Source organism: Rhinolophus ferrumequinum, chromosome 6 (genome assembly GCF_004115265.2).
Source record: "Rhinolophus ferrumequinum isolate MPI-CBG mRhiFer1 chromosome 6, mRhiFer1_v1.p, whole genome shotgun sequence".
Lineage (NCBI taxonomy): Eukaryota > Metazoa > Chordata > Mammalia > Chiroptera > Rhinolophidae > Rhinolophus > Rhinolophus ferrumequinum.
Window position 1 is genome coordinate 98,142,965 of NC_046289.1, and position 19,767 is coordinate 98,162,731.

A 19,767-nucleotide genomic window follows, 5' to 3' on the forward strand; every position below is an offset into this window, starting at 1 on the left:
AGCTTCTCTCCTTTCTCCTCACCTCATGCATAGGGTGATGTCTTTCAAAATAGGAGAAAGTGAATGTTTGTCTCTCAGGGTATCGTCAGTCTTGTTTCTTCACACGAACCGCACAGCTATAAGCTTCACAAGTAGACATGGCTGCAGTGGGTGCTGTTGCGAGATGTCACTGAAGGAACATTACAGTAAAATTGCTCAGATGTTCTTAAAAGTCAGTTCCTGATTTTACTCCACATAAGTAACATTTCCCATCTGTAAGGCTTTGATTTTGCATATTTAATAGAAGGTATTTACTTATACCAGGTACTGTTCTTGTTGCTGATGACGTAAAAGTAGAGTACCATACTTGCCCCTCAGGAGACTACCCGTTTTCTCAATGAAACATTTGATGTATAAGGAAAATACCACTTTCATGGTAAAAATAGTTTTTTCTTTATTAAGAAAATTCTTGCATTTTAAAATCATATGACATTCATTCATTTAACAGACTTTATTGAGTCTTTGTTAGCGTGTGCTGGCCCTAAATGTGGAACGTGAGCAAAAATGGGGATCTTCGCTCTCATGAAGCATTACCTTGAAGCCTGATAATTATTAGAGAATAAAATGGATTACTAGGAGCTTTAATGATCAGTAATTATGTGATTAAGTTTTAGCCGGAAGTAACAGTTGTTCTTTTTGTACCACTTATAGCACTTAACACGTTCTGCCATATCTTTGGGGAGGGAATGATAATCTGATTGGTTGAATTCTTTCAGAACCTCAGCTGAGCCGTGCTTGCTAGTAATCCAGATCGCTGTCCCTTACCCACTCTGGCTCTTTCTGGTTCAGTGTGTGCAGGGAGGAGACAGGGAGGTATCTGACTTGGGCCTTGCCATTTTGCTTCTCTTTCTGTCTTGCTTCTTGCTTCTTGTGGGCAGAGTCAGAATGAGCCTGCAGAGAACAGATTGGCCTGCCCTCTCCTCTCTCACCATGAGACAGGGTTGATGAACTGGCCAGGTTCTCGCTCAGTAGCCCTCTGTGTGGCTGGTCAGAGAGCCCAATGTTGGATGTGGGGAGGTAGGATGATTTGTCATAACCCTGAGATGACTGGTCTCAAATATGTAGTATTTAAGTGCTCTAAAAATGTATGCATGTGAACTGTACACTTAAAAATGGTTAAAATGGTAAATTTTATGTTATGTGTATTTTAACACAATAAAAAAGAAAAAAACTGGATTCCTGAGTATAGGAGTAGCTGACATATTATTGAATGTTGCCCTCCTCTGTAAGGTAGACTTTTACATGTGGATCTTTTTGCCTTTGATGCATTGGTAAAGTGTGTGCTTTATTAGCTGATAGGAAATATGAAAGGTTGCATAATAGAAAGGCTTATTCCTCTTTTACTTATTGTATGTACTTAGGGAAGGCAGGCTGTGGAGACGTAGATTTCTGGGCCATGTTCGGTGTCTAAAGTTGTTCCTGTGCTCAGAGAACAGAGGTGATGTGGTAGAACTCACAGCTCTGCGTTCTTTGCTGGTTTTCGGTGTCTTCCGAGACCAGCCGACTTTGTTCCTTTGTTATAACTCTTTCATTATCCTTGGCCTCTCTTTGGCCTTAGCTGCCTTAGTAACAAAATGAAGGGATTACATTAAATGATCTCTAAGGAGCCTTCAAGCTCTTTTAAAAAAACGAAAATCTGTAATGTCCCAGGAGCTTTACTCATTTCTGTTTTCTTCGTGGATTGTGTGGGCTTCAGCCTCTACTTGAGAGGGGGAGCTGCTCTGTGCTATATTTATGTATTACTTGTTTTGTATTAACTTTAACTGGGACTTTATCAGTACATAGTACCTATGTACTGAGTTGGTGGATGAAATATTTGCTTTAATGTGAGATTGTTAATCTTTTGTTTTCCCAAAGCTCTTGTTTTAGCATGTCTTTTTGTAATTTGGGTCTCAGGTCTGGATCGAGGGACTGAGTATAATTTCCGAGTGGCTGCTCTGACAGTGAATGGCACAGGCCCGGCTACTGACTGGCTGTCTGCTGAAACTTTTGAAAGTGACTTAGATGGTAAGAACCACCTTGGGCAGGGTTGGCACAGTCTGTGTACTAACTGTAGTCAAGTGAGGCAGACTGGGAAGCCACAGAGTTTGGGTGTATGTGGCTTACATCTGTGAACTTCCATATATTATACTGCTGTCATTTCTTAATGCAGCAAGTCTCACGGAATTTTTTTTTTTTTTTTTTTTTTTTTTTTTTTTTTTTGCAGTAGCTTTTAGAGAACTATCCCTTTAAGCAGAACCAGAACCAATAAAAATGTATAGGTGCTTTAAGTCTGGTTTTTCACCAAGGCCATTAAGTAAATAGGTGATCTAAAGCTTAAGGCCGAGCCACATGAATCGTGCCTTTATTTCAGTTACAGTTTCCCTTTTCCCTAGTCCTGGGCGCCTCCCTTTTTCTCACCTGTTTAGTCAGTGAGTAACTCCATATGGGTGTGTGTATGTACCAGGTGCTGCACTTGGGAGACAAAGACCCTGGGTCCTTATTCTAATACTTGGTTTACTAATTTTTCAGTTAAGACAGGAATTTATGCCCTGAAATCATATATTTGAAAGATCCTGTAAATTGCCACTTTTTTAAGCTTCTTGGTCTCTCACTATTTAAATCAATTTGTGGCACTAGAGTTTCATGTTTTCTGACTTACCATTTACTTAGGGGGATAAATAATTGATAATATATGCTATAATGTATTATAGCATGCTGATACTTGATTAGCTGTTGACAACAGGCTTCTAATTATAGTTGCTGTCCTGCCTTTCTCATTCCACCTGGTAAGTTTGGGAATCAGATGTGGGACCAAGAGGAATGGCTGACTATTGAAAGGGAATTCATTTTTCTCCATTGGACAGAGGTTCTTGGATCTCTTTGTCTTCTCTTCCAAATATTAATATTAAAATGTCTTGTATTTCTGGCTGTTTGGGTTTCGTTTTCCTCTTAGAATGCATTAAAACTATGGGCCATACTTTACTATACATACAGATTCTTTATGCATTCTTGGGCCTCGTGAAAAAAACTTAGCCCCAGATAATTTGGCAGGAGACTAAACAGCATCCAGAAGAATGGTGAAATATTCTAAAGGAAGAGGGATCTCATCTTGCTGTTCTGCTTTCCTTCCCAGAAACTCGTGTCCCAGAAGTGCCTAGTTCTCTTCACGTCCGCCCACTGGTCACCAGCATCGTGGTAAGCTGGACGCCTCCGGAGAACCAGAACATTGTGGTCAGAGGTTATGCCATTGGTTACGGCGTTGGCAGCCCGCACGCCCAGACCATCAAAGTGGACTATAAACAGCGCTATTACACCATCGACAATCTGGGTATGTGTGCCAGGTAGAGGCAGTAATCGCACATGTCATTTCTTTCTCGTTACCTTTTTATTACATAATAATTTTATTTTTATAGGAAACTTTCAAAAATAGTACAAAGAATCTTGTATGTCCTTCACTCAGAATCCTGGAGGTTAACATTTTACATGTGCTTTATCATTCACTCGTCTTTCTATATGTACACTTATTTCTTCTCCGAACCTTTGGAGAGTAAGTTACAGACATGATGCCTCTCTAGCCACTGATACTTGAATGGACATTTCCTAAAAACAAGGACACTTTCTAACATAACCACAGTGCAATTATCAACATTAGCAAGCCAACACTGAGACAATACCTATAGATTTTATCTATATTTTGCTAGTTGTCTCATTACTATCCCTTGTAATAAAAGAAAAGCATTGTCCATGAGCACATGCTGCATTTTATTTTCGTGTCTCATTAGTTTTCTTTGATATGGAACATTCCTTCATTTAGAATGTCCCTCAATTTAGACTTGTCTAGTGTTTCCTCATTACGTTCAGTTTATGCACTTGGGAAAGGAATAGCATAGACGCACTGTGTTCCTGTCAGTTACCACATTCGGGGGCAGGGACAGCCTATCACTAGTGAGGTTAATTCTAATCATTGGTTAAAATGGTATCTGCCACATTACTGTAAAGTAATTATTTTTTTCCTTCATAATAAGTACTTTGTGGGGAAGATACCATGAGTCTTTGTAAATATTTTTTTTTCCTTATCAATCGTTCACTTACAAGTTTTAGCATCTTCAGTAGCAGTTATTACTATGGTATATCACAAATGGTGATTTTCTAATTCCATTATTTCTTCTACATTTATTAGCATCCTTTAATAAGGAAGAGCTTTCCTTCTTTTTCACAATGAAAGAATGGCCAATGGGACTATCTTTCTAACTGGTTCCTCTGTCCATTTGACATCTCTCATCTCTCTTTGAGCATTTTCTTCCTTTTTGACACAGTAAGGTGTTTTAGGCTCATCTGAGATTTCCTTGCCTTCGCCCTTGAATCAGCCATTTCTCCAAGAAACCTTGATTTGTTTGTTTTTTTATGGGAAATAGTATTTAGAAACCAATATCTGAGCACTCTCCAGGCTCCTTGTTACTGCGGTAGAAAATCCTGAGAAATCTGTAAGAAAGGCGACTAAAACTATAAGTGAGTTTAGCAAGGTCACAAGATACAAGGTTGATATACAAAAATAATTATATTTCCATACACTGACAATGAGCAGTTGGAAATTGGAATTAAAATAACAATACCATTTACAATACCATTTACAATTTCAAAAAGATAAGAAGTACTTAGGAATAAACTTTAAAAATATGTAAAATGTTTGTGCACTCAAAACTAGATAATTATTGCTGAGAGAAATTAAAGAAGACTTAAATAAATGGAGATACCATGTTCATGGATTGGGAGACAGTGTTATTAAAATGACAGTTCTCCCCAATATAATCCCAAGTAAAATCCCAGTATACTTTTTTGTAGAAATTAAACTTACTCTAAAATTTATATGAAAGATCAAAGGAACTAGAATAGTCAAACATTTTTGAAAAAAAGAATAAAGTTTAGAAAATCTGTACTACTTGATTTCAGGACTTATTATAAAACTACAGTAATTGAGATATTGTGGTGGTATTGCTGTAAAGGTAGGTGATTCATGGAACAGCATAGAGTCCAGAAGTAGATCCATATGTATGTGGTCGATTGATTTTTGACAGAAATACAGAGATAGTTTAGTGGGAAAAGATAGTCTTTTCAACAAAAGTCATGGGAATAATTGGATATTTGTATAAGAAAGAAAAGGAACCTTCCTTGGCTTTTATATCATACACAAAAACAAACATAAATGCATGAGCTAAAATTATAAAACTTCTAGAAGAAAATAGGAAAAAAATCTTCATGACCTTGGGGCAGGCAAGGATCTCTTAGGATGCAAAAAAGCGCAAATTATAAAATTACTAGGTTGGTGCAAAAGTAATTGCAGTTTTTGCAATTATTTTTTATCTTTTAAACCACAATTACTTCTGCACCAACCTAATAATAAATTAATAAATTTAACTTTTGATCAAAATGTAAAACTTCTACTTTTGGAAAGACACCAATAAAATGAAAAGGTGAGCCACAGAGAAAGAGAAAATACTCATCATTCAAATATCTGACAAAAAATTTGAGTCCAGAATATATAAAAACTCTTAACAACTCAGTAAGAAGATGACAATCCAGTGAAAAAAAGGAGGCAAGAGATTTGGATGGACAGTATGCCAAAGAAGATATACAAGAGGACAGTAAGCATGTGAAAAGATGTTCCACAACATTAATCATCAGATAAATGAAAAAAAAAAAAACACAATAAAATATGACTACACATCCTCTAGAACTGGTAAAATGTAATAGACAGAAACTACCAGATACCGGTGAGGGTGCAGAACTGGAACTCTTATACTCGCTGGTGGGAATGTCTGACGTGACAACCAGTTTAGAAAACAGTTTGGAGGTTTCTTTAAAAGTTGACCATAAAACCAAACATTCCCACTCAGATATTTAACCAAGAGAAATAAAAACACACATCTACACAAAGACTTGTACACAATTGTTCATAATAGCTTAATTTATAATAGTCTAAAAGGGGTAAACAGGTAAATGGTAAATTGTACTATATCCATCCAATGGACTCTTACTCAGTAGTGAAAAGGCATAGGCTGTGAATACTCACAACGACATAACGAATCCCACAAATATGCTGAGAAAAAGAAGCCAAACACAAGAGAGTACATACGTGGTATTACATTTTTATGAAATTACAGGACAGGAAGCACTAATCTGTAGTGACAAAGAAACATCAGTGGCTGCCTAGAAGCAGGGATGGTGGGAATTGACTACAAGGGGCACAGGGAACTATCTGGAGTATTGGAGACATTCTATCTATTGATTGTGGTAGTGATTAAATAGGTATATATATTTTTCAAAACTCAACAAACTGTTCACTTAAATGGGTACATTTTACTGTACGATAATTATACCTCAGAGTTGATTTACAAAGCAAAAACACTAAGAAACAATATTTTATAATTGAAAATGGATTCGTTTTGGTAGGTGTTATTACTTTTACAAATTGGATTATCATTACAGCGATCTTTCTTCCTAAGACTTATCTTTTAGACCAGAATCTGCCCTGACCAACTTTTTAATTCAAATAATTCGTTTTTAAATATCTTTCTTAAGAACACCTTTAGGTGTCTAACAAATGGATTACCTTCATCTTTTCTGGTAGAAAATAAGCAACAATTTGATGCTTGATTCAAAAACAAAAGTAGCCTTTCTTTTTTTTCCTTTCAAGAAGAAACAGCACAGCTATCTTAGGACATCATAAGAGAGCAAAAGACAAGCTTCACTGACAGGATGAAAATGTCCCTGGGTTGACCCCCTGCCCACTGTTTCCTTTACAAAACTACTGAGAGGAGACCCCACTGCCGGTACATGGTCCTGGAGCTTCAGGTGCTTTCCGTCTAATAGAACAAGAGTAATACACAAGAAACAATGGAATGAGGTGAAGTGAAGTATGGTCAGAGAAGGGAGAGTAATAAGGCATAGGCAAGCAGTTGGGGAAGAAGCTTAACCTGAACTGAAAGACGGAGCCAGAATAGTGTTTGAAAACAAGGGATGAGAAGAAGCACTTCAGGTGCTGAAGAAAGTAAGTAGACAGGCTTTATTAGAAAAGAGAGTGCACAGTGAGAAGTAGCAAAAAAACAAAAACTGAATTTGGCATAAAGTAAAATGAGCTTGAGCTGTATTAGTCAATACAGATACAGCTAAGGTGTATGTAATGTTGAACGAAAGAAGAAAGTCAGAATGGAGGGGTACGTTTAGGAATTCACTTATTAATCAAACTAGAGCTCTCTGCTGAGCTTCAGATCCATATAAACATCTGCTTCCTAGGTGTCTGCACTGGGATACAGCCCATATTCTATCATTTCATCAAAATTAAAGTATCTTCTTCTGCAAACCTTTGGATCAATCAGCAGATATTTAATGAACACGTACAATATCCCAGACACTGTGCTAGAGGTGCAACAGAGAATCAACCAAACGTGGTCCCAATAGTTAGAAAGAATATAATTTTGAAATAATTGGAATTGTTTAGAGTGCTGAGAAGAGAAACGGGGTGCTGCAGGCTATGTACCTAGAGACGCTGACCCCGTCTGCGATGAGACCTTGAAGATGAATAGGCTTTGTCTCGGTACAGAGGAAGGCTGGCGTGTTTCCCCAGCCAGCGAGGGAACGGCTGCACACTGAAGGCCCAGGGTTAGGAGACGCACGTGCTCAGGGAACCAGGCCAAGTGGTGAGAGGCAGGAAGTGGGATCAGCCGGACTTGATCGTTTGCACATGAGGGGAGAGGAAAAGAGGTCTTAGTAAGGCCCAGGTTTCTGACTTGAACAGCAGGGCACATAGTAGTGCCGTTTATGAACTCGGGAACACGGGGGCAGATGAGAAGTGGGGAGAGAGATTTGAGACATCCAAGGGGACAGGCCAGGCAGTTGAACAGAGATTCGCTGCTCAGAAGAAAAGTCTGGACTAGAGATAGGTATTTGCATCTGATGGCATATGCATGCTAATCCAAGCTAAGAAAATGAGTTGAAAGCACATAGGGAGAGAGTGAAGAGTGGAAATGGAAGAGGGGCTTGGAAAGGTGTATCATGGTTGCTCTGCGTCTGTCCCTAGTCTCAGTGAACGACTTCACCATTTACCATGTTGCCCAAACGGCACCTTTTCCTTTTTCCTCACCGGCCAAGTACTAAGTCTTGTTGGTTCCATTTGTTGTCCCTTCTCTCTGACACTGGAAGACCGTGTGTCTTTATATATTGCCCATTGGTGTCTAAAGAGTAGGCCCCCACGTAGAGCAGCTGTTGGAAGCTTTGGAAGCAATGCAGGCCACTTGGGGTGTGGCCACTTGGGAAACCTCCCCAGCTTTGCCAGAAGTGAGCAGTGTCAGGCAGCTCCCCCCATACCCTCCCCACCCTTCCCCCGAACCCCACTCAACACTTCATTGGAACTCAGGTCCTCATTTCTGACTCTGGACTTTTGAATCACCCAACCTAAATTTGCCTGGGTCAGGAATGTGATGAAGTAGAATCTTCCTGATTTACCCCAACCAATAGGAGAATGAATGCTATTCCAACTCTCGAATAGCCCCTCTTTTCGTCAAGTCTAACTAACAGCATTTTATATGCTCACCTGGAGGGAGTTTTTCTATCAAACTTACATTTCCTGCAGCTTCTCCTCCAAGCCAGTTGTAATCCTGGCCCATACCTTATCCAACCAAGAAGTCAACATGAAGGCTAGACGGGGTTTGGCAGTTCCTGGATTTGGAGTAACCCCCCACAGCCCCCGGAGAGTTAAGGGCATTTAGCAGTTCCTCAGTTAACAGTTTATTTCCTGCTTCTCTGCCTTTGTTGTTCCAATCACTGTCCTTCCTCCTGAGAAGGAAAACGGTTTGTTTAATTCCAGGCTCTACCTATAGGCTTTCAACACACGAAAATCCTACTAACTCATTCTAATCCAGGCCCTATACTATCCAGTAGCATCAGTAAACCATCCATTAGTGGAATCTGAGAGAGGATTCAGGCTCAGCCAGCCTCATTCCTGGGACTCCAGGAACTTGATCTCACACGATTTTCCTGTACAGTTGTCCCCGCTTATCCGTAGTTTCAGTTACTCATGGACAACCAAGGTCTGAAAATATTAAATGGAGAATTCCAGAAGTAAACAATTCATAAGTCTTAAATTTCGCTCCATTCTGTAGTGTGATGAAATCTTGAGCCATCCACTCTGTTCCTTCTGCCCAGGACGTGAATCATCCCTTTGTCCAGTGTATCCATGCCGTGTACCCTTCCTGCCCGTTAGCCACTTAGTAGCCGCCTCGGTCATCAGATGGGTGATCAGAGAGAGACAAAAAGCGAACACATTAATGTCACTTTCATTACAGATGTTGTTACAATACTATTTTGTTGTCAGTCTCTTACTGTGCCTAATTATAAACTAAACTTTATCATAGGTATGTATGATGTATATATAGGAAAAAACATAGTCTACATAGGGTTCGGTCCTATCTGTGGTTTCAGGAATCCACTGGGGGCCTGTATCCCCTGCCGATAAGGGGGGACCACTGAACTGTGTATGCTGCCATCTCACATCTCCCTGCACCTCAGAATAATCCCACATAAACGTTTTTTGAATATTCCCTCCTGATTTCCTCTGCAGTTAAGGTCATGCACAGTCACCCTTGAATTTTTAAAATTCTGTACTGAGAGTGTGTTTGTTTTGACTGGTTTCTGTCTTTCAGATCCCAGCTCTCACTATGTGATTACTCTGAAAGCGTTTAACAACGTGGGTGAAGGCATCCCACTGTACGAGAGTGCCGTGACCAGACCGCACACAGGTAAGGCACCCGTCATCCATCGCTGGGCTTCAGCAGCTTGCCCAGCAGCCTAAGGAGGTGGGCGTGAGGCCTGCCCCCGGCGTGTCAGTGCAAGGAGAAGTATTTGGCAGTTTAGGGGGCAGGCTTCATATAGGAAAATGTGCTTTCAACATGGAAAGTTCTGCTAATTTCTGTTTTGCTTTTTAGAAAATATTCACAATCCTGCCATGTAAACGGTTCTATGTAGACACATAACACGTTTTTAATGCATTAGGATCTAGAAAGGATAGTTGTGAGAAAATTAAAAGTGATTTTTCATCTTTGGTCATGTGACTTATAACTAAAATGAGTCAAAAAATGAAAAGCTCTTCATATCTCTGGAGGAATTATATACGTTACTGATGGTAGCAATACGTGTATATAATAATGAGCAATAAATATATAAATCGAACACTTTCTTTACTAGTCACCTGATTTGGTTCGGAAAGTATTTTTCTGTATGCTGTTCATAAACTTTACTTATATAAAGAGTATAAAGTCAAATGTTCTATCCACTTGATAAACTGTATATTTATTGCAAAAGAGACCAAATATTCATTATTTTTTGTAATTTATTTAAAGTATCTTTAAACGTTATACATATTATGTAAAATTTCTATAGCTATATAAAACATCTAATTTAGATCTGAATGAGAAAGTTTATTGAAGTAAATAAATTAGAGTTATAAATTCTTCTATACTGTGTTTCCCTGAAAATAAGACCTAGCCAGACCATCAGCTCTAATGCGTCTTTTGGAGCAAAAATTAATATAAGACCCAGTCTTATTTTAATACAATATAATGTAATATAATATAATACCAGGTATAATATAATATATAATACTGGGTCTTATATTAATTTTTGCTCCAAAAGACACATTAGAGCTGAAGATCTGGCTAGGTCTTATTTTCGGGGAAACACAGTAGATACTGAAAAATCAAAGAATTTACCATTTTCAGAAATGCTCGTCTCCATTTGTTTCCCAGAATAGTGAATCTGTATTGCTTGCTGTGTCTTCTGCATACTTTGCATAGTGTTACAGATTTGGCATTACTGTTTTAAAAAGATAATCTCTGTCCCTTTGTTATGCTTTTACCTAACAAGACCAACATCATGACTACGTGTTTGGTCGTTCTCTCCTGTCTTCTGTCCTATGTGCTTACACTTTCTGAGTTCTTTCAAAAATAGCTCTGTTGTTCCATAAATGGAAAAAAGCAAGATGAGAAAGAGAATATTTAAATAAATAGTTTGTTACTTTATTAAGTCAGCCTACAATAGAAAAAAATAATTTGAAGTTATTTTCCTTTATGTGACTTAAAAATACAGCCTTCTAGCTAGAAATACACAAGGAAGTGTTCCTAACTCATGTAACCTAAGTACTTTTTCCAGGAGTTGTTAGAAATAAAAAATTTTCCCCAAGAAGTCTAATGATTTTTGCACCTCAGGGTGCATTTTCTGTATGTAACTAAGTGGTTTGTGACCTGATCTTTAAACAAAGCCCTTAATTGTAATGTATGCTGTTCCTCTGATTTTCAGTCCTCATTGTATAGGAAGTACACAAACGGAAACCATTATCATGTTTTCCTGAAAATAAGACCTAGCCGGACAATCAGCTCTAATGAGTCTTTTGGAGCAAAAATTAATATAAGACCTGGTATTATATTTAATATTTATTATATTATATAATATAATGTTATATTATATTATACCTAGTCTTATAGCAAAATAAGACCAGATCTTATATTAATTTTTGCTCCAAAAGACGCATTAGAGCTGATTGTCCGGCTAGGTCTTATTTTTGGGGAAACATGGTACTTTAGCATGGCAGTTATTCATAAACAAGGCCCCTGCATTTTCAGATTTTGAGTTACAGGAAGGGGCGAGTCACCATAACCATGTGGGTAATCCATTTTAAAACCTTTCCGTAAAATCAATGAGTGTGTGTGTATACTTAGAAAACCTGGTCAGGAATTGGGAAAGCCCAGTGGATCCTGCTGTACCGCCATGGTCCTTGGCGACTTTGTGTTCGTTCTGGCCTCTTGTTTTGACGAGTGTGTGTGTATTGCGTATGGCACAGTACAGACATGAGTGCAGACTTTCTATCAGATAAGTACTCAGATTTCTAAAATTCTTAAAGACTCTCACTTGGACACATAACTATGGCATTTCCCATCACTTACTGGGCTTCATCAGTAGGTGGTTCTCTGACTCTGCTGGAGAACGTGGAGCTGGACCTCAGCAGATCTGGACTGGACTCTGCATGGGTCTCAGATGCCCTGAAGACCAAGGCCAAGCTGAGTTGCCATTGGCTGAGATTCGGGATTCAAGTTTGAGAGTAGGGCCTTCCATGTCCGGTGATATGCACTGATAAGCCATGCCCCAGAAACTCAGCCACAGGTTCTGAAATATCAGAACAGATCATGAGCTTTGTGTTGCTTGTTCAGAAATTATACCCTTGATTTTAAGAGCGATCTTTATCTTTTTGTGATCCTTTTTGGACAGGAAGTAGAATCTTCAAGTAATTGAAAGAAAATTCAAGTATTAATATGTTAATATAATCACTGGATTGTCAAATTTTAATATACCTACAGAATACAGTAGAGAATATAGTTAATTACTGTTTTTCTAGATGTTTTCCTGAAAGAACACAAGTGGAAATATTCTTTTAAATGAATGGTGGTTATCTATTAACTCTGAATTTTTTTTCTCTTTCTTCATTTCCCACCTTTCATTCCATTATATTACCCTGCATTTCCCTTTTCTTTTCTTTTTGTTTATGTTAAAATGCCACTTCCTTTTTAATTACTTTTTACCCAGACACTTCTGAAGTTGATTTATTTGTTATTAATGCTCCATACACTCCAGTGCCAGATCCCACTCCCATGATGCCTCCAGTGGGAGTCCAGGCTTCCATTCTGAGCCATGACACCATAAGGATTACATGGGCGGACAACTCGCTGCCCAAACACCAGAAGATCACCGACTCCCGGTACTACACGGTGCGATGGAAAACTAACATCCCCGCAAACACCAAGTACAAGGTACTGGCACATGTGCTCTGGGGGAGAAGAGCTCCTTACTGATATTTTCTGAATCTAAAGTTCTTGACTCGTATGTTTGCAGAATGCAAATGCAACAACTTTGAGTTATCTGGTGACTGGTTTAAAACCAAATACACTCTATGAATTCTCTGTGATGGTGACCAAGGGTCGAAGATCAAGCACGTGGAGTATGACAGCTCATGGGACCACCTTTGAATTAGGTAGGTGTTGTCAGAACCTATGTCACGTGGCATTCCTTCTCCTCGCGAGATAGGAAAGCCAGCAGACGTTCGTGCTGATGTTGGGCCACATTCCATGTCATGAGACTTCTCATCACCTGCTGTTACTAACCAAGGAAAGAACTGAGTGCATAAATTGGCATAGCTGGAGTTCAGTGTTTGCTTTTGCAGCCTGATGAATTATGTTGTTTTCATCATCATACAACATTCGCAACTAATAGGAAATATAATACAACGTATCCTAGATTTGAGGAATCAAGAGACTTGAGTTCAGTCCCAGGTCAGCCATCTATTGATCGTGTGATCATAAGCAAGTCATCCAATCCCTGTGCATCTCAGTTTCTTCCATCTATAGAAGAGTAATGATCTCTGCCTTGCCTGCTTTATAGGGTTATTGGAAGGGTAAAATGAAGAGCAGATGGGAAAGCACACAGTAAATGAGAAAGCACTGTGGATGTGAGGGATTATCATCATTAATCTGCTTTACTGGTAAATTGAAAGAGAAAAGAGGAGGTGGCCTGCCCTTCACCAAGCAGCTGCAATGCCATGCTTGCTAGAACCCCAGCACTTCACCAGCAGCTTTCTTGCAAACCACTTAGTGTCTTATCAAGTCTCCTGCTGGAGTATCCTTAGGGTTTTTGTCTGTTACTAAACATGAAAGAAAAAAGATAATGAAGCCCATTAAGGGAAAAGCAAGCCTTCCAGATTTGAGATTCTGGTGGTTGCCCTTGTTGGCCGGCCCTTCTACCCTTTGTACTTTCCCAGCATAGGGATACGTGTAAGCATTGGGAGTCTCTGTCTATTCCATCCTCCTATTTTTTTCTCTCCTGAATATAAATTATGAGAAAATAGAGCTATGAAGTCTCCCCAGATGGCCTGGCCCTAATGTCTTTTTTGCTTCTGAACAGTTGGTTGGACTTCCTACAAAGAAAACTTGGGGTTGGATTTGGAAAGCCAGAAGCGCAGTGCGCAGAAGTTTAAATAGACCTTGAGTTTGCTTTCTTTGCCAAATTTAAAAGTATCTTTTCACTTTAATTCCAACCCATTAGCTAATAACTGAGACTATGTATTTCCTTAAGATGTTTGCTTTTCACCAGGCTTCCTTCCATTTCATATGAGGATATTTTAGGAAGAGAAGAGTAAATTTAAGGATGTACTTAATTTGCTCATTTCCCCAACTAGTACATTAAAAATTTTCAGCCATAACATGGAAACAAGAAATGTCGTCATTTTTATCTTATTAGTTTTTCTGTTCCACAAACAGCTTTACATTTCGGAGCAATTACCTCAAGTTCTTGACAGTATGTTTTCAGTGCAAACTTAAAATAAAAAAACATCTATTTATAAATCATGTTTTTTGAAGGAATTGGGGGTTTTCAAGCATCACATTTGTTTTGGAGAGCCAACTATTATTTTACATATAAAAATATCCTAACAAAATAATCCAAATTAGGGGAAATGTCATCTTGGAAAATGGCATAGCTTTGCTCGTTTTCCGTGTTCTAATCCATCAGGCAGGGACAGTGGTAACTACTTTGCAAGTTGCTATAAATATTAAGTGAAATGTTAATTTGTAAAACGCCTGGCATTTCGTAATTACTTGGCAACTACCCATACTGATGTCCTTTAATTTCCCCACCTCCCTACCCGACCCCTAACTCCCTCCCTCCCCCCGCTGAATGCCAGTTCTGTATCCTCATATGGTATTCTCTCTCTGATATTTTTCATATTCTTCTCTTTATCGGAGCAGTTTATAGGTTAACCGAGTTCTTTGAAGTCAGGAAGCTTTATCTTTGTTGCCTTGTACCTTAATTGTGCCTTCTAAATGGAAGGAGTTGAGGAAATGGTGAATGAAATTGAAATGGACAGAAATTACTGAAAGTATTGTTATTTTGTAGTTCCTACTTCTCCACCCAAGGATGTGACAGTCGTGAGTAAAGAGGGGAAACCGAGGACCATAATTGTAAATTGGCAGCCTCCCTCTGAAGCCAATGGCAAAATCACAGGTAAGCCTGTGAGTGTGTGTCCGTCCCTGATGTCTGCCTGGCAGGCGCTCTCCAGGAGCGTTCTGTGTTGGTGGATGAAGTGGGCGTCTGAATGCTGGCTTGGTCATTTTACAAGGTGCTGTCATCATGGTCCTTAAAAGTGGAGTCGGGGTGCTGTTTGCCACCGTTGCGTGACAGTCTGATGAGCATGGGTTGCACCAGACAAGTCCGCCTTTGGCTGTAGGGGGACCTTATGGACATCCTTATTTTCCTCAGAAAAGCTGTTCTTGTCTGCCTCTGACTAGATGACCTGCTTTGCAGTTAAAGACCCTGCCCGATTCTATGGGGTAATTCCCAATAAATAGAGGTTCAGCTCTTTTACCAGGAAGCCCAAAAAAGACCGTTAGGCTTTTAGCGCCCTCCCCACCAGGCCTGCTGCTTCAGCTTCCTGTGCTTTACAGTTAGAGTTGAACGTTTGAGTTGGCCTAGGCCTTTGCAGGGACCTGGACTATTTCCTTGGACTCAGAGGAGAACCTTCCACAGTAGAGAACACTGTGTTCCTCAGCCTAACACGGAGGAAAGGCTAGTGGGAGTCTGCTGAATTATTCCCAGGGGAGTCTGCTCCATGTAGGTGTATGCTGAGAACAGGGTTTTGCCTTCTGAAGGAAGCTCCTTCGTACGAACAGGCGGCCTTTCATAGCATTGTTGTGCTTCGGCTCTCAATAGGAACTCCTTTCCATAAATCCCTGGTCTTTATTCCATTTTTTAGGTTTTTGACTTTGCCTCTTTCATAAAAGAATCAAGCATGACTTGACTTGGATTACCTTTCACTTTGTCTTTAAAACCCAGTGATAATGCAGTGCATTTCTGTGTGGGTCAGGCCTGCTTGTGGTTGTGGTTCTTCCTGCCCCAGCCATGGAGACTGAGCGCCCTCTGGTGAAAGTACCAGCGACATTTCACGTGACTTGCGCCCAAGTCTGGGAGGTTGCTGCCATCTCCCAGTTTTTCTCCCGGAAATCACATTGGAGAGAGCTAAAACATGTCAGGCTGTTGTTTGTTTTCAAAACAGCATTATTTTAGTTTAGACCTTTGAAGGTACACTATTTAAATATTAAGATGTTGAAGTGATTGGGTTATTTTCCTTATATGATTTCCTAGCTTCTGAGGGTCCTTAACTCTATATATTTATCTTTTATTAGTCCTATTCCTTCAGCTTCCTGGAACTGTAAACTGTGCTTTTCTCTGTATTATGTTTTAGTGTGGCAGTTTGAGTGCATTTTACCACTGCTGTTTAATCAGTGACTGGTTCTCTACTTGTTTGTGCTGTAACATATACCTTTATTGACTTACTGATGGCAAAAGAAAAAGCACGACTAAGGGTCGCTTTCCCATGAACTGCTTTGGACAGGTTACATCATATATTACAGCACGGATGTGAACGCAGAGATACACGACTGGGTCATCGAGCCGGTTGTAGGAAACAGGCTGACTCACCAGATCCAGGAGCTGACGCTCGACACCCCGTACTACTTCAAGATCCAGGCCCGGAACTCGAAGGGCATGGGGCCCATGTCTGAGGCTGTGCAGTTCAGAACACCGAAAGGTAAGGTCCCCCGTCAGAGCGCTCTGCTGTGTGTCTCCTTAGTGGGGCTGAGCTCGCACCTGTCACGTTACCACATAGACATTATGGACAATGTAAGACGTCCTGCGATGAACCTCAGCGTCCACATTTATCTCAGAACCATCTCCACTCGCCACTGCCCCCAAATCAGGCCCCCAAGGTGACTGTCCAGTCACGTCGTACAGAAGGAACTTTGACTCCAGACTGTTGGAGCAGAGGAATTGCAGTGATCCAAAGGTATTTTCCAGTCAGATCAGATCTTCTTCTCTTTGTTCTCATACAGAGGAATAGCATGTTATTGTAATCGATGATTCTGTCAACATATGCAGGCTCTTAACCTGAAAGGTTTATTTTACACCTTTGTAGAGAGAGACTAAAAGGGGCCCTTTAAAGAACACTCTAGATTAGAAAGTGAAGATAAAACATTGAACCAAGTGAACTTAGGAATAAAATTTAGTCGGGGACTGAGTCTGTGGAAATGTGGAAACCATATATGGATTTCTTTTCTGTTGGTACTTAAAAAAAAAACAAAAAACCTCAGTTTATTTGGAAGTTTGTGGGATTTTATTTTTTATTTTTTCCTTTAAAAATTCTGCCTGTCCCATCTTCAAAGCTTGTGATCCTTGCTCTTGTTTTTTCTTCCCCTGTGCTTGGCCTGTTAGCGGACTCCTCTGATAAAATGCCTAATGATCAAGGTAAATGAGTAGATGGCCTCTCTTTCCTTTTCTCTCCTTTGTGACCTATTACTAGCTTTTTGTTGTTTTTGTTTTTGTTTCCTGAAAACCAGTACCACATGTTAAAAACCATGTATTCATTGGCCAAAGTGGAGTTGAGTCCTTGTTTGTGGCACTTGGGGTATCTGAAAAGCTGGGGAATCCATTTAGGAGCTAAATAGACTGGCAGGAAAAAGAAAATGGAGTCAAATAAACTGAGTAGGACAGCTATAGGAGATTGGCCACAGGTTACATTATCCTTTGCACTAAGATGCTGGAATTCTGTAACAGTCGTAGACATTGGGCCGTGATGAGAACAAGCATACCCATTTGTCATATTGGTAGCATCTAGGATTGTATTAGTATCTCTAAATGCAAAGTTGTAATCAAATTCAGCAAATACCCTATTTCCCCCCCACACAAAGAATCTACAAATTTACCGTTGAATTGAATGATTGATTACCTGTGACAAAATTAGTGCTATTTATTCTGTTATCATAATCTTCATTCAGGGCTCCTTTTCCATTTCTTCCCTTTGATATATCTGTTTATTTTAAAAGCGGATAGAACCAATTTAAAATGGAAACGTAGGAAGCATGGTTCTCAGTGTCATCATTCTTGAAATGATCTGTCAGCAATGTCTCTTCACTGTAATTGCGGTGGAGAGGTAACTGTACTTAGTGATTTTCATCTCTGGGAATTCAGCTAAAGTTGGTATCTGTTTTCTATACTGAGAAAGAACAGTAAACGTCTATTGGATGCTTGCTTTCACGGTTAAGAGTAGTTGTTAGAAATGCAAAGTCTTTGGTTCTCGGTGAATGACAAGGCGGAGTCAGAACTTGAGGTCTGAGTTTTAGGGCTTTGGAAACGGGCTTGCATTCAGTGAGTCTTTGGTTGTACTTTGGAGAAATTGCAAACATGCTTTTGTATGTTGGGGGGTGTGGACAGGCACCCTAATCGTGGTGGAAACTTGACTGAACTTAAGCGTGAGAAAACAAAAATAACACTCCTGTATATGCACAGGATATAAACGTGCCCATTGTTTGTCCCCGCTTATTCCATAAGCCGGAGTGCAATTTTGAGCTGCACCACACCTCTGGTATTTAAAATTCTTTACCCATATTTATTGTTGGTGTTTGGTTAATCCTTGGGATTTCTTGTTCGTAGGTTAAATTTAAAATAAAAAATGTTGGGAAATATAGGAGTTGAACCAGCCAGCTTACTGGCCAAGTGTATTCTTTGGCAGTTATTTACATATGACACTCTGGCTAGTTTGCCTTAAATGTGGGCTACCTGCCAACTTAGTACTTTTAACCCTGAAGAGTCTTACGAGGGCTGGGTCATCTCTGCCAGCTGGACCTTGTCATGGTGAGAAGACCAACTGGAATCTTCACCTGTGGTGTGTGCCATTTGGGAGGAATGGTGGCAACAGAAATAAGGGGACAGAGTAATAAGCATGCACACTCGAAAGGGACTGTGAGTTAACTTCTAGAACATGCCCTTTTGGGTACCCAAGAGCTTCTGTTACCTTTTTGGGGTTTCGAACTTCTGGAAACACAGAAAACATTGTTTTCGTCTCTAGATTTATTCTGTTGAATGAACTACATACAGAAACCTTCAGATTTTAATTTCTTTCGTTTCCTCCCAAGTCTGGTAACTTATAGAAATACTTGACATTAGCGCTAATATTTTACAAAAACACATCTAGTTTATGAATTTCTCGTCAAGCTTTATTTGTAGAAATTACTCTCATTTTATGAGTGTTTTCTGAAGCTTAATGCTTTCTCTGTAAAGAGAAAGATTATATTCTTCCATAGTGATTTATTAAGCTTGTAGTAATAGTAAATATTTATTGAACATTTACTATGTGTCAGGCAGTATTCAAAAATACTTTATAGAATTAAATCTCCATTTAATCCTCACAACAGTTCTCTGAAGTAGATACCATTATTGTGACTGTTGTACAATAAGGAAACAGAGACCCAAAAAGAATGGATCGGTGACTTGCCAGAAGTCCAACTGTGAGCGATGATGGAGCCAGGCGGTGTGTTAGCAGCGCGCTCCAGTAACTCAGGAGCAGTTCTTCCCCTGCAGTTCTTTCCGGCCTCTCCAGGAGAAGTCCATCTCTCTTCTGGCCCCAACTTTGGGCTGAGGAATACCTTTGCTTTATGGGGAAAGGGCTCCATTAGCTGCTTTACCTAAGCAGCTTTTTCTGTAAATGGGAAGTACAAAATTCAAGACCAAGAACAGGAATTTCTAAGACACTGGTGTTTGTGTTTTCTGAGGACTACTTGTGGGGTGGTCCCGTGCCAAAGGTCAGCAGCCTCCCTATGT

At 39.7% G+C, this 19,767-nt stretch overlaps 1 protein-coding gene across 8 annotated transcripts in view; it reads left to right on the forward strand.

Moving 5' to 3' along the window:
* The window catches only part of NEO1 (neogenin 1), a 213,742-nt gene that overhangs the window by 171,860 nt on the left and 22,115 nt on the right, over positions 1-19,767 (forward strand). For 4 of the 8 annotated variants that reach the window (XM_033107554.1, XM_033107561.1, XM_033107562.1 and 1 more), the window contains exons 14-21: positions 1,936-2,046; positions 3,155-3,349; positions 9,720-9,815; positions 12,652-12,875; positions 12,958-13,096; positions 15,013-15,120; positions 16,508-16,702; positions 17,383-17,415. In XM_033107554.1, coding sequence (XP_032963445.1) covers positions 1,936-2,046; positions 3,155-3,349; positions 9,720-9,815; positions 12,652-12,875; positions 12,958-13,096; positions 15,013-15,120; positions 16,508-16,702; positions 17,383-17,415 — 1,101 coding nt within the window. The remainder of the gene's footprint in view (positions 1-1,935; positions 2,047-3,154; positions 3,350-9,719; positions 9,816-12,651; positions 12,876-12,957; positions 13,097-15,012; positions 15,121-16,507; positions 16,703-17,382; positions 17,416-19,767) is intronic. The other 4 variants (XM_033107555.1, XM_033107560.1, XM_033107556.1 and 1 more) reach the window with 3 other exon arrangements.